Below are 13,200 nucleotides of genomic sequence, written 5' to 3'. Positions count from 1 at the left end.
ACTAATTTTGAGGTTGTGTGCGTTTCATTCCTTAATGCATCATCAAACATTTATATTTCATGAACTTCTGCAGGAGGGAGGGTGTTCTCTTTCATCCCTTCTTCTGAGAAAATATGGATGCAAAACAATATTAATATTAGTGATAAAACATTAAAAGTGATTAAAAACACTTAGAAAAAACAGACAGTACAAAACAACAGTGCACCTAACAAAACTTCTGTATATGTACCTCCTCAGATTGAGTAGAACCTGAGATGGTGATGCAAAAATATATTGATCGCATATTATTAAATTATAAAAAACCTGCACAAACAACATTCAAATTGCTTCAGATTTTTCTTTGGCTTTTAAAATCTCACCGCATTTCTTTTCCTCTATGAAGCAATCTTTACTTTGCTCTCCAGCAACATCTACTGGAACATCAGCAAAATGCTGCTATTTATTTTAATCACCCATTTAACATCTACAAGGGTAGAGTTAGCAAATGCTGAAATGAGGGATAAATGACCTGCAATTCAGATCCTGCACTCTGGCCTCAAACAATTAAAGTTAGCTAGCCTTCAACCTCCTAGTTCCGCCATTTCCTGAGTAACAAATTCTTTACTACTAATTTGTATTGAAAACCATCTACTGTATACACTGATTTTATTTTAATTAAGTCACAAGATAACATTTAAAATGCCACACTATATACAGAATAGCTAAGATTCCATTTTTATCAAAAAAAAAAAAACCCTAGTCTTAAATTCAGTTTGAGCCGACATGTGGTTATACAGATCTGAAGCATGAAATGGGCTTGGAAGAGCGTATAGGAAAATTCTGAGAAGAGAAGAGCTATAATGGCAGCAGCAATGCCAAGTTATAAACAATAACAAGTTCAGCAAAACTACAGTTACAAAGAAGAAATGTCTACTATAAATTAGTGAAATATTTACAGGTTCTTTTGTCTGATTTTAAATCTTCAGAAAAAAAATTGTACCTCTATATGTGGACGCATATGCACAAACAACTGCCGATGAAGACAAAAGTAGTAATGCACAAAGTCCCTGAACACTGATGGGAGACTGGACTTCCCTGGGGGCTTGATCCCATTCAGATATGTGGTGGCTTGTCACTGCCTATCTTGTAAAATCAGCTACTGTGAATGTACACAAAAAGCACTGCCACCAATTTTTATAAGATGGGTGGAACTGCATATTCATATATCTACGTGCAAGATTAAGTCATTAGGGTAAACTTGAATAAAGACAAAAGTTCTCAAGGAAATGTATGAATCGCTATCTGCAGCGTGCTTGTTTGTAGGTCAGCAACACTAAAATCTACCTGCCGAACGATCTTTACTCTACGACAGCTTATAAAGTTAGCTTTTCATACTTCTGCTTTCAGAGAGTTAATTGCTATTCTGCTTCTACAAATGACTCTGATCACTGCAATATTGCTTGCTTTCCTTTAAATCCCTAATAAAGGTCTAGCTAGCCTTGAACGCTCATTCACTTTTCAGTATGACAATGAAATTCGGAACACCACCGCTGTTCACAGAATCCCTGCTTTCTGTTCAGTCCTAGTTTGCTCACAGAGAGAGCAACTGTAAAATATAACTGCCCAAATGTAGGGAGAAGGGAGGGGGGAAAAAAGACCCGAAGTGCAGCAAAGACCAGAAACTGAAGCCCCAACGGCTAAATTCAGCTGTGAATAAGAAAAGCCTCTTATCAGCATATAACATCTTAAAATTACTTAAATTTATTTTTGCCTTTAGAATCCCTATATAGACTCACTGTATTGTTATAGGGAATAAAAGGACACATTTCTCAAAACCAGGAACACTTTAAGCTACATAATTTTTTATTAGGATACGACCTAAGTTCAGAGGTTTTGCCTGATAAATTAGCTCCTCTCAGTAACTGTTACACAGAAAGCCCTTTTTTGTAATCCAAGTGCACTTGCGGACAGCACTTTCAGAGTTAACTCCATTTGACAACTGACATAAATCTATTATTCTAATTTGACGATTGCTTTACTAAACACAGATGCAGTATATGAGTTTTAGTCACGTATTTCATTTAGGATGGTACTTAATCTCAATTTACAAAACATAAACACGAAATAGGTTTCACAGTATGTCTAAAAGGGCATAGCTATTCATCCGATGAAACGCCAGGCAAACAAATCATATTCACCTAAACATAAACTCCACACTCGATTTTACCTTACCAAATAAATGATAAATAATTATAATTAATTTTTAGATTAGCTGTCACAACCAAATCACAGAATGCCAAGCTCCTAGAAGGCTAGAAAGCCTTTTTATACCAAGATTTTCTTAAACACTGAATTTAACCTTAAGCAAAGTCCAGCTTTCACAAAAGCTGGTTTTCTGCTTTATTCTGATGCCCAGAAAATAGAAAAAAAACAATCATTCAGTGTAAATACAGTTTCTTTACAAACCCATTTCTAATTCAATTTATAACACAACTGAAATTCACCAGAATTATTACACATACTTTAAACCTTAAACAAAAGGAATCTGATACAGCATCAGTGCTGCCTCTTGCTGCAGTTGCTTTCCTCAGTTACAAAATGCTTAAAATCTACTGCTCTGAGCAAGCCACTCCGTAAAACATTCGAATTCAGGCACTTCTTACCTGCCTCAGTTGAAGGCTTCCTTCCCTTGTTAGCAGTATGAAGCATCCTCTAGCCTTCCCAATCCTCACCACCAGTGTCAAATTGCACAGCTAAGTTCCTTTTTTGCAGGAAAATGCTTATTGAAAGTGATTAGTATTTGTTGTCCCTTTTAAGTCCCTCCTGCGGGAAGGAGCAGGGGAGCGATGTGACGCCACCTTTTAATCTTTTGCAAGAGTGAAAAGGCAGAAAAGGAGCGCTCGATCAAACTGAGCTTCACACATGACTAAAACTCGCCTGAGAGGCTGCAAGCTCTGGCTAAAGCACCACTAGGCGTAAGTGTAAGAACGGAGGAGAGGGGAGAGTCAATGAAATGTGACAACGTATGTGCATCAAAGACAGGAAAAGAGGGAGAGAACAATGAGAGAGAGAGATCGAGACAGCAACGAGAGAAAGAGAAAGAATAAGAATGTGAAGGAGAATAAGCATGAAGAAAAGATAGGAGAGTTTTAAAGCAAAGGATTCACAGAATAAAGCCAAAGTGTCTGGCAGCTTCTGTTTTTATCTCGGTGAGCATGACATACTGCCTCTCTCGTTTAGCAACACATTCTTGTCTCTTCCAGGTTTGAAAACTGAGATAATCACAATGCGTGCCTGTTTTCGCCTGACTGGCGTACTTGTATGCAGTATACCTGAGATTTTCCCCAACCTTCTTCTAGAGATGCATTTATGTGCAATTTAGTTCATATATTCATTGGGATAGACAAAAAAAAAAAAAAAACAGAAAACAAACAGGAGCTGCTAATTTCTACATCAATTTACAATATAGTTTAACTGGCAGATGGAATTCTACTTATAACTACTAACAAACTGCCACTGATAAACAAATGACTGAACAAATGTTTAATGATAACTGAGTTTTCATAGCAACAAAGCATATTAGCATTGATGAATCTGTTTCAAAAAGAGGAACAACAGACATTTTCTTCTATTTATCTTCTTATTTCTAGACAAAGTTGCACTAAGCGGTGGGAGAAGGAAAAAACGTGACCAAGAACTGACATTTTTACTGTAATCTATCAGAGATGCAACCAGATTTAGAATTAAAAACATGTGCTTACAAACTAAAAAGTACAACCAAATTTAGAATTTCCAATTTAATTATGAACTTCTACTCATTTAGAGAAAGTCCATGCGCTATGTCCACATACAAGTAGGGTTCATTTTCATGCCATTTTTGTATGCCATTTTTAACATGAGAACAGCTTCTGCAATTTACTTTCATAACCTTTTTAAGATAAAGAAAAGACAAACAGGTTATCAACCAACTGGCAATTGCTCCACTGGCCAAAAGTCATAATCCTGGTTTGAAGAACCAAAATGAGTTCTGGGCAGACTCTGTTATTACCTGGGGAAGGTTAAGGGGGCAGCAGAAGAGTAAACAAACACGAAAAAGAAAATCTATGTTCTCTTGGCTGCAGCATCCTCTTTGGGCCTTCCACGCGAGTCCCAGGATCTCAACTCTGCTAGGGAAAAGGAACGTAACGATGTCAGTAACGTAAGATTCTGGAAATCTCTATCCAGAACTCGATCCCATCGCACACTTCTGCGATGCCATGGGCACATCAAGTAGAACGATGTCTAGACATCTTCGGACAAAAATGGTTCCTTCTGAACTTTCTACTGTCTGCAATTCAAGGTGTCTACCTGGCATAAGAAATCTTTTAAAAGCTATACACAAGTCAATCCCCTCTTCTGTAAGAAGAGGAGGTAATGAAGGATAATCATAAATGATTATCAAGGGATCAGTGGCCAGATTCAACACCGAGTACTTGCGTATCATTACTGCACCATGAGTTTTACAAGAATTCCCATTTTTCTAAGATTAAACTCTAGAATCTCACCACAATTCCTCATATAAAGCTTTGGGCATGGGAAATCTTATTTTTCTTATTTGTAAAGCAATACTTGAAAAACAACTCTGGAAGCTTGAAAACTGTCCCCAAACCCACACTTATTTCTAAATTTGTGATTATTACGGTGTTTCACTTTTCTCTCCCCTCCTCCCCCCCCCCAACGTTTTAGCAATATATTTACATAAACACAGATACAGTAAAATCAGATTTTCACTAAACCTCTTGAGTGACTATCATTGCACAAGCTCAGGGTAAAGTTTGCTGTAAACAGAAACATATTCATATGGACATTTGGGCTTTTACCTCTCCCCCCATGTGCACCAATAGCCAGTTATTAGTTATAGCCTGACCTAGCAAAAGAGCACTTTACACGACTACTTTACATCAAGTACTTCTCCCTGCTCTGTTGGTGTAAAGGACCTAACCTAAGCAGTAGCTGCTTTAAAGGTCTCCTGTTTTCTCCTTCAGACACGTATGAAATAAGCAACATAAAAAGACAGGGGGTGGAGAGGAAGGGAAAGTAAAGATCTCTGTGTTCAGATATTGTGAATTATTCCAGAAAACAACTAAGAACCAGGTTAGTAAATACACGGATGGAATCTAAGTGCCTGATTACCTTAAAAAAAAAAAAAAAAAGGTTCTTTTAAGCAGCTCACTATTTTTGTATATGTGTGCATACGCACATGCCTGCACACCTTTAATTTTTAAAATGAGTAACAATGGGGGAAAAGACCTCTTCTGTCTGATGTTTATTTCTCATCTCACTTTGTATTTTCTTCACCTCACTGGTAAATTGCTGTCATCATGGAAGTCTTGATAAGCAGTTTCTACGTATCTTACAATGTATTAAGTTATATTCATGACAACAATTTTCAAAAAAAACACACGTTAAACTCACATACACGTACACTTTTAAAATTATTTCTTCATTCCCACAGGCTTATTTTCACATCAGCAACACAATCAAACCCCCAAATGTGGGGTCAACAACAATCTGAAAAGCATGCACACAGTTTGTTTTCTTTCTAAAGGACAAAGTACTGCGTGCTTAAAACTACACGCAAGCTTACGTACCATACTACAGAAATTCTCTTCTACAAGAACTGAACTTGTGTTTGAACTAAAAATATTTGGACTCCTAATTGCTTGAATCCTGGCAGCCTCAACGAAGAAAATAAGTTATTCTTCTATGGAACGCAAGTAATAAATTTGGCCATATTTCCATAAGACAGGGTCGGTCTTTGATCAAAATTAATGCAAGAACTCTACTTTACTGTTGTTAAATGTACTTCCACTTGAACTTCCTCAAGCATTACTCCAGTAGTATAAAGCAACCATACTAAAGAACATTACAAAAGAGCTACAGAGTGAAACGTACTAGTAATGTCATTTTTTGCAGAGATGCAAATAACTGATTTCCAGCCATTTTCTTATACTTTATCCACTACAGGAAAAACAACGAATCAGAGCTTTCCCTCAATCTTATCCAACAAAGCTAAGTCAAGTTGAATCTCAAAATCCCCTCTTGCTTCCTTACTTCTCAACTCTGCTAGAAATCTGCATCTTTCCTTGGTTGGTTTCAGGTCTATGATTTCAGCAGCCTGCGTGCAAATTCAGATACTCTAGATCTGCAACTTCAGACTTGCATAATAGTAAAATTGTGAAAGATTAACATAACTGACATTAAACCACATACGTTGTGGTGTATGATGATGACCCCCTCCCCCTTGCAACAACAGTATTATCTAGAACATGAAGCCTCATAACAACACATGATGGAGAAATGAAGTGGCAAGGGATTATAAAAGTACTGCAACCAAGCTGATGCTTAGCAAAGACATCACTGGTCAGAGCAACCACTGACTATACATCCTTTTGAGCAAAAGTAAAGCCTCTGGCTATGCAAAAGAGCTAACGACCATTTCTCCTAACAAATATCCCTCTCTGTTGTACACCTGGCAAAGACCTTTTTCCTCACTATCTAGCTAGCTGGGTAACACAAACATAGAGCTGCTCTTTTCAACCTTTTGTTATGTTTCTGCTGTTTCAGACCTGAGGAGACTTCTGTGTCAGAAAGCATCTTTTCTTTTTTCCCGTTACATTGGTTGGTTTAATAAAATATACTGCCCTTCTCCCACAAACCTTGTTTCAAAAATATCTTTGGATCATCCTTTTACATCACAACCATGACAAAAGTGGAAACGGCACCGTGAGGCTCTTCATCCCTTTCTAACCACCATTCCCTAGACTGCAATTTATCCACTGCTCAAAGGAAATACAATAGTTTTAGCACAAGGGCTAGTACAGAGGCACATCATATAAGAAAATAAATCGCATCGTCTATTGCCTATACTCAACTTACAGGCATCCAATTTATGATACAAATGAGGTTGGCATAGCAAATGGAGCGTCACAATTAGGCATTATTTAGTGAGTGGCGAAGACAGTGGCGAGAGGCACAAGTCAAAGAGCGTCAAAAGTTAAAATTGTTTTTGACTTTCATTTGGTCCAACCTCTATAATGTTACTCACAATACGTATGGCTGAACTAATTAATCTCATCCACTGGTGATATATTACAGAAGAAATAGGCAAGTGTCATGCAAAGGAAGCTAAGAGAAAACACGAGGTATCAGTAGAAGCCACTTGTAATTTGACTCCAGATGATACAGATCTCCCAAATGCTACTCAGAATGATCTTTGCTTACTATTAACGTCAATTCAGGAAGTAGTAATAACTAGTACCTAACTTCATTACTGTTTATATATTTAATTTTTAGTTTGGTCTATTTCATAAAAGAAGTGCAAATATATGCTGAAATCCGTCATTTCATTTCACAAATGGAAATCAGTATTTTTGTAACTTCTGCTTCACACAACAAGTAAAATAGGAGATAATCAGTATGCCTGTGGTTATTTGGGAATATTAATTCAAAAGGAAATGTAAATTTTTCCATTTTATTTACTTGTAAAACCATAGAGAAATACACATAAAAATGACATTTCCAAATTGAGACTTCTGCAGCAGCAGTTTACACTGTAGTCTGCTTGGTCTACATTTTTTTTGTTTTAGAATTTTTGTTCCGATTGCAGCTCCTTATACGGTGACACAAGCAAATGTCCATTAAGATTACCATCAGTACTTCAACTAATTCCTGGAGTATTTCCCACACAAGATTTGCACTTTTATAAACAGCAGTAAACTGATAACCACCATCTGTGCCTAAATGGACCTTCTCTCACTCAGTTAATATTACGTATGGAAAGAATAACTTGCCTACAGGCTTGCCTGCCTCAAATTCCAGCCATGCTTGACCACGATTTCTTCCCGTAATACGGGTCGGGAGAGCACCTTCATGCTGCACAAAGATGTTCTACTGGCAAAGACAAAGGCCAGTCCTCAAGACAGAGCTATATGGTCCATACAGGAATTTCTTCATTACAATTTAAATTCTCTACCTCAGGTGCAGATCCATCCATTGTCAATACAGTACATAGTTTCAGAGAGCATACAATTTACTGTAGTGTACAGGGCAGCACACTTGAAAACTGAACAAAGCCCATTTGTACTGCCCAATCCTCTCAATTAATATGCAACATTCACGCTGTAAGTATACCCTTGAGTATTCAGTACTTCTCTGAGCCACAGCTTTGAAGATGCGCCGGTTTCCTAAGCATTAACTTGACCTATATTCAGACTAACTTCTATTCTGAGATTATTTTTGCTGTGAAATCAATTCTAGATGTTCTATACATTGCTTTGCTACACCTGTGATAGGGACACCAAAAAGCAGAAGGATGTCAACAAATTAAAAGGCCACTGCTGTCATTCACTAATAACAGGTGTTAGTGAAATAACATGTATTTTTGTGAGCTGATCTTGGCACAGGCTTATTTTCGTAATAATGTGCAAGTACAGAACCAAATTTAAAAATCTTGCAAATTATTTGTTGTTATGCCTGGATCCAAAGAGCCTGCTGACTTGCCAGGAGCTGAGCTTGATCTGTGCCATGTGGCAAAGACGCCTAGAACTGTCTCAAATAGATTCGGCTTTCCTTAGAAGGAATAACGAGCCTGCAAGAAATGATCAAAAATGAGAAAGAGGAAAAGTTATTAAAGAACAAAGCTCCTAGACGGAAACAGAAAAATGGTTCTCCATCTATAATATAGAGTACAGGAGAGGAAGTAGAAGACATGCAACAAAGCTTTTCCTTTTTCAACATTTGTACCTGTTTTCTAATACTCATCCACATTTTTCATGTAATGTTTTTCACATCAAAATTTCCCTTTTCACATCTCTAGTGCAAAGGTCTTACAGGGTTCGATCTTACTCTACCACTAACATCCGATAATTCATAAAATACTTGAAAATCTTTCATGTAACGATCAAGTAAGTAGTCATATACTATAACAGAACACCTAAAAGTCCACTCACCTCACAAACACTTAAAAATTTTAATCCTTCCAAGTCTACTACCTCAACTGAGAGACTCCTAGTGGACTCAGAAGACTTCACTTGCTGTGAATTTATAACAACTACTCATCTTGCGTGTGCTTAACATCACAACACTAACAATTGACACAATATTGAACACGTAAAACTGAGTCGGCTATGCAAACACCTCCATAATAACAGTCTGCAAAAACAACCGAAGAAGCACAATTGCTGCTTGTTGCCTGATTATTTGTGAAGGTTTACGTACAACATGAGTCCAACTGTTTTTTTTTAAATATATATACAGTTTCACGCTGTAGCTACACTTCAACTCAAGTAAATGAGGAAATCAAAAAAAAAAAAAAAAAAGGGAGGAGCAGCTAGTTAGCTTCAAAAGAGTCTGGATTATGATCCGACTGTTGCGGTTCAGAACATACAGAGTAAAAATCCACCCAGAAGGGTTGACACGGCATAGCAAAGCATCCTTAAAACACGTTTCTTGGCATGCTAAAAGCTTTCATTGGACAGATACTTGTTTCAATGAAGTTTCGGGATGAACCCGAATGGCTGTTCTTATCTTTCTCTCTGCCATACCGGTATCAGAGTAAAAACTAGTGCAAGGAAAATAATAACAAGAATTTGGTAAATACAAAGTACCTCATTAAAAGGCTAAGAACAGCAAGAACTTGACATGATTGCCTCCTGAGAACTTTCAGACACAGTATTTTTAAAAGCAAGCTCTTCAAAAGTAGAAAAAAATTAATAAAACATATGTATTAAATATTCTGTAAAAAAATGAAGAGGTGATGACATTAGAAATGATCAAAACTACAGTTCTTTTTTAAAATGCACATTTTAGTTTTGGTTTTAAGATGATTGTTTCAGTGCTATTAAATGTAGCCAGATCATGTTATAAATAGTAAAATGCGACTTTTTTAATTATGTGTATTTTCTTAAAGATATCCATAGCAGATAACGCAATATACTTAAAAATAAAGCATAAGAATAATATTCAACAAGTTTGGGTTTTTTTCCCCTAAGTATTTTTTCTTTATAATATACAGATTTTGACTCCACAGAAACTTAACTGAAAAAATGTCATCTCTTTCACTCAGCAGACTAGAAGTAGTGATGAACTATCTGGCTGTTATCTGGAATGCTTTTCAACTTCACGAATTCAGATACATCAGAACACAAGCTTTCTAGTAAACATGGTTTCTGACATAACCACAGGAAAAAAAAATAGCGTCAAAAGAAAATTCGTGTTAGAATTTTTACTTTTAATATTTTTTTCAGTCAACTAGTTTATCACCATTGTCATTTTCTGACATTCTCTCCTGTGACAATCGCCGAAACAATTCAAAACTTTACGCATCAGCCAGTTCTCTTTTACAGTAATCTGATGGTCATTTGTGAGGCCTGGGATAAAACAGTACAATTTCAGATGCTAAATATCTAAAAAACCTCTAGAAACCACCAGGAGGAGACAGGAACTACACTACACAATATGATGGAGTTGCCACAAACACAGCTCCTGGAAGGTGCTTGTTCTAACGTGCAACACCAAAAGCATGACATTAAAGGGCTCCAGTCTTGGAAACGTTAGAGAGAAAAGTCTTACAAACGCTCAACTTGTTTGATGATCTCTGTTTCCTCCTTCTCTGAATTGCCTGATCTCTTTTTCCAGGACTTTAAAAAAAATACACTTCCTCTCTCTCTGACTCAATATCCCTATTTGTAAGTGTACGTAGTGACAACAGCAGATTTGCAAGAATACTTTAAGAATTACGGTTGAAGAAATCAGAGATGGATATCATCACATTAAAAAAAAAAGATTTGTAGGTTTTTTAGCTTCTTTTTTCCAACATGCCATGTTTTCCTCCATTAAAATCGTGCTTATTGACTTCAATGAGAAAACGTTTGGCTCACTGATGGAAGTTTTACACATCCTAACTCCTTAATCAGGTTATATTTTCTGCTGATTAAGATTCCAAGTTAACTAGAGCAATGTAAAGTGATACGATGCTGTTGTGATTTTTTTTGATTCTAAAGCATGCAAATCCAAAGTAATGAAGTGTGCAAATCCTAAAGGATGCTTTAAATAGCTGCTGTCTCCCTTACCTTTATTGTATCATCTAGTTTTTGTATCTCAGCTCTCAAAAAGTTTTACTCTTAATCAAAATGACATCAACTGACACACGTTCACAAAAAAAGTGTCATGAAACACACAATATTGTGAACTTTGTTTCAGAAATGCTTCTCAGTTTGACAGAATTAGCCAAGGCCATCCTACCACCATAGGTAACATCTCACTCAAGGCCTAACTAGTTCTGTGTTCTGATATTCACCAAAAGGGGAACGTTTCCTCATGCTTGTTAAAAAGTCCTAATAGAGCAATGAAAGGGTGTTACCGAAATATTCTCAACATCTGCTGACATTTAAATCTCATGAGACAAAATAAGTATTTACCATAAAGGTAGCAGGAAAAAACTAGTTCAGGATAAACCCCTAGACAGTAAAGACTGCTAGACACCTTCTATGTTATCAAATTAATGTCCACACAAAATCAGTGGGCAGTTTCTCACATTTCCAGAGCTGGGTGCCGTTCTCAGTTAGCTCTGCGTGTTATTAAATGACCAGCACCTGGCTGCACTGCACAGAGCACCTCTGGCGAGACCCTGACTACAGAAACAGGGGTGAGCATAAGGCTTATCTGTAGAACTACAATACTTTACACTCCAAAGGCCTTACCTCATGAAATTATACGATCACATAAGCAGTCTCTTATATCGAACAACCTTTTCTTACCTAGAAGACTTTCATTAATTACTTTAATAAAACATCTAGTAGCAAGGATGCTAGCACACAGGCTATTCCAACTACAGACACAATGCTTTGCTCCAAAACACATTAAAACTGAATTTCAATTTAATACAACTATATGGGCAGCACCTGGGCAGGGAGGCTGGAGGCTTCATTCTACCTATTTTCATCCCTCCTTAAACGAGGAGCCTCTTTTAAGGCTGTACCCCCCTGAAGAAAAGGGCTGATTATCCGTTAGGCAAAGCTCAGGCTACCTCGCCCGGTCTCCCCGGGAAGGGGGGACCTTCCCAAGCAGCCGCCCCTGGTGTAAACCCGCCATCTCCTCCTGCCTCTCCTCCCCCGCGGGGCACGTTTTAGTACTTGAAACGATTCAGGGTCTGTTGAAAGATTTAGAGGGAAAGGGGGGGGGGGGAAACTTGGGGCTTAGAAGGTTTTGTACTCGATTCACAGGCGCTAGCGGTGCCGCCTCACTGGCGAGAGAGAGCCGCCAGCTCCGGGCCAGGCGCACCTCGGCGGCCGCCGAGCACGGAGGCCCGGCTGCCCCTGGGCAGCGCCGCCGCCCCAGCCGCGGCGGGGCCCCTCACGCCGCCGCCGCCCTCCCCCCGGCACCGCACCGCGGCGCGAAGCGCCGACCTGCGGGCTCCCTCCCGCAGCAGCAGCTCCCCTCGCGCCGCCAGCGCTGCCTTCCCCCTGCCCCGGCTCCGGCCGCCGCCTCGCCGGGGCAGCGCCCCTGGCCACGGGCTGCGCCCACCGCCGGGCGCGGGGGCGGCAGCGGCCGTTGGGCGCGCGGGGGCGGCGGCGGTCGGAGCCCTCAGTCTCCCTCAGAGCGGCACCTGTGGAGCCGGGGCTTGCGGGTGGGGGGGGGGGATTTCTCTTAGCAGGGCTTGCGGGGGGGGGGGGAATTTCTCTTAGCAGGTGGCCCTACAATCAAGAGCAACGTTTGCTTCTGCTCAGAAACCAACCTCCTCTCACAGCTGAGGGGAAGACGACTAGGAGCAGGGAGGTGTCACGAAGCGCTGCCCCTGACCTTAATACCAGACTGGAATGAGATTTCTAGCAGCGGCGTCTCACACGGACACGAAAAAGTGAACATCCTGTGTCCTGAAAAGAAGGCGTAACGTCCCCCCCCTCCCCCCTGCCCCGACCTGCCCAGATGACTGTCCAGCATCCCAATGTACCTGTTGGTCTGATGAACTCGAGTAACAGGCGGGCACCAGCAAACGCATGACGTAGCCTTGAGACGCAACGCAGGGTCCACAGCAAAGCTATGGAGCTCGGCGTGATTCCCAGGCCGACCCTTCCAAGGAAAGGTTAAGGGAGAGAAGCGCAATATTTGATGTAAACCAGAACTGACAATGTCTGCACGGAGAAAGAGCTCCAGAAAGACGAGAGCGCAGAGCTCCTTTGG

At 39.5% G+C, this 13,200-nt stretch overlaps 1 protein-coding gene across 4 annotated transcripts in view; it reads right to left on the bottom strand.

Annotated features, from left to right (window-relative positions):
* The window catches only part of TENM2 (teneurin transmembrane protein 2), a 692,618-nt gene that overhangs the window by 372,585 nt on the left and 306,833 nt on the right, over window positions 1–13,200 (bottom strand). The window contains exon 1 of one of the 4 annotated variants that reach the window (XM_068959703.1): window positions 12,971–13,014. The exons of 2 other annotated variants lie outside the window; for them this stretch is intronic. Coding sequence is in view for 1 of the 2 variants with exons in the window: in XM_068959702.1 (XP_068815803.1) it covers window positions 2,643–2,688 (46 nt within the window). In the remaining variant the exon portion in view is untranslated. Of the gene's footprint in view, window positions 1–2,642; window positions 2,914–12,970; window positions 13,015–13,200 lie in introns of those variants that run through there. One more of the 4 variants, XM_068959702.1, reaches the window with a different exon arrangement.

Source organism: Struthio camelus, chromosome 13, assembly GCF_040807025.1.
Source record: "Struthio camelus isolate bStrCam1 chromosome 13, bStrCam1.hap1, whole genome shotgun sequence".
NCBI classification, from domain to species: Eukaryota; Metazoa; Chordata; class Aves; order Struthioniformes; family Struthionidae; genus Struthio; species Struthio camelus.
Note: the sequence above shows the minus strand (reverse complement) of the source record. Positions and strands in the feature narration are given on the sequence as shown.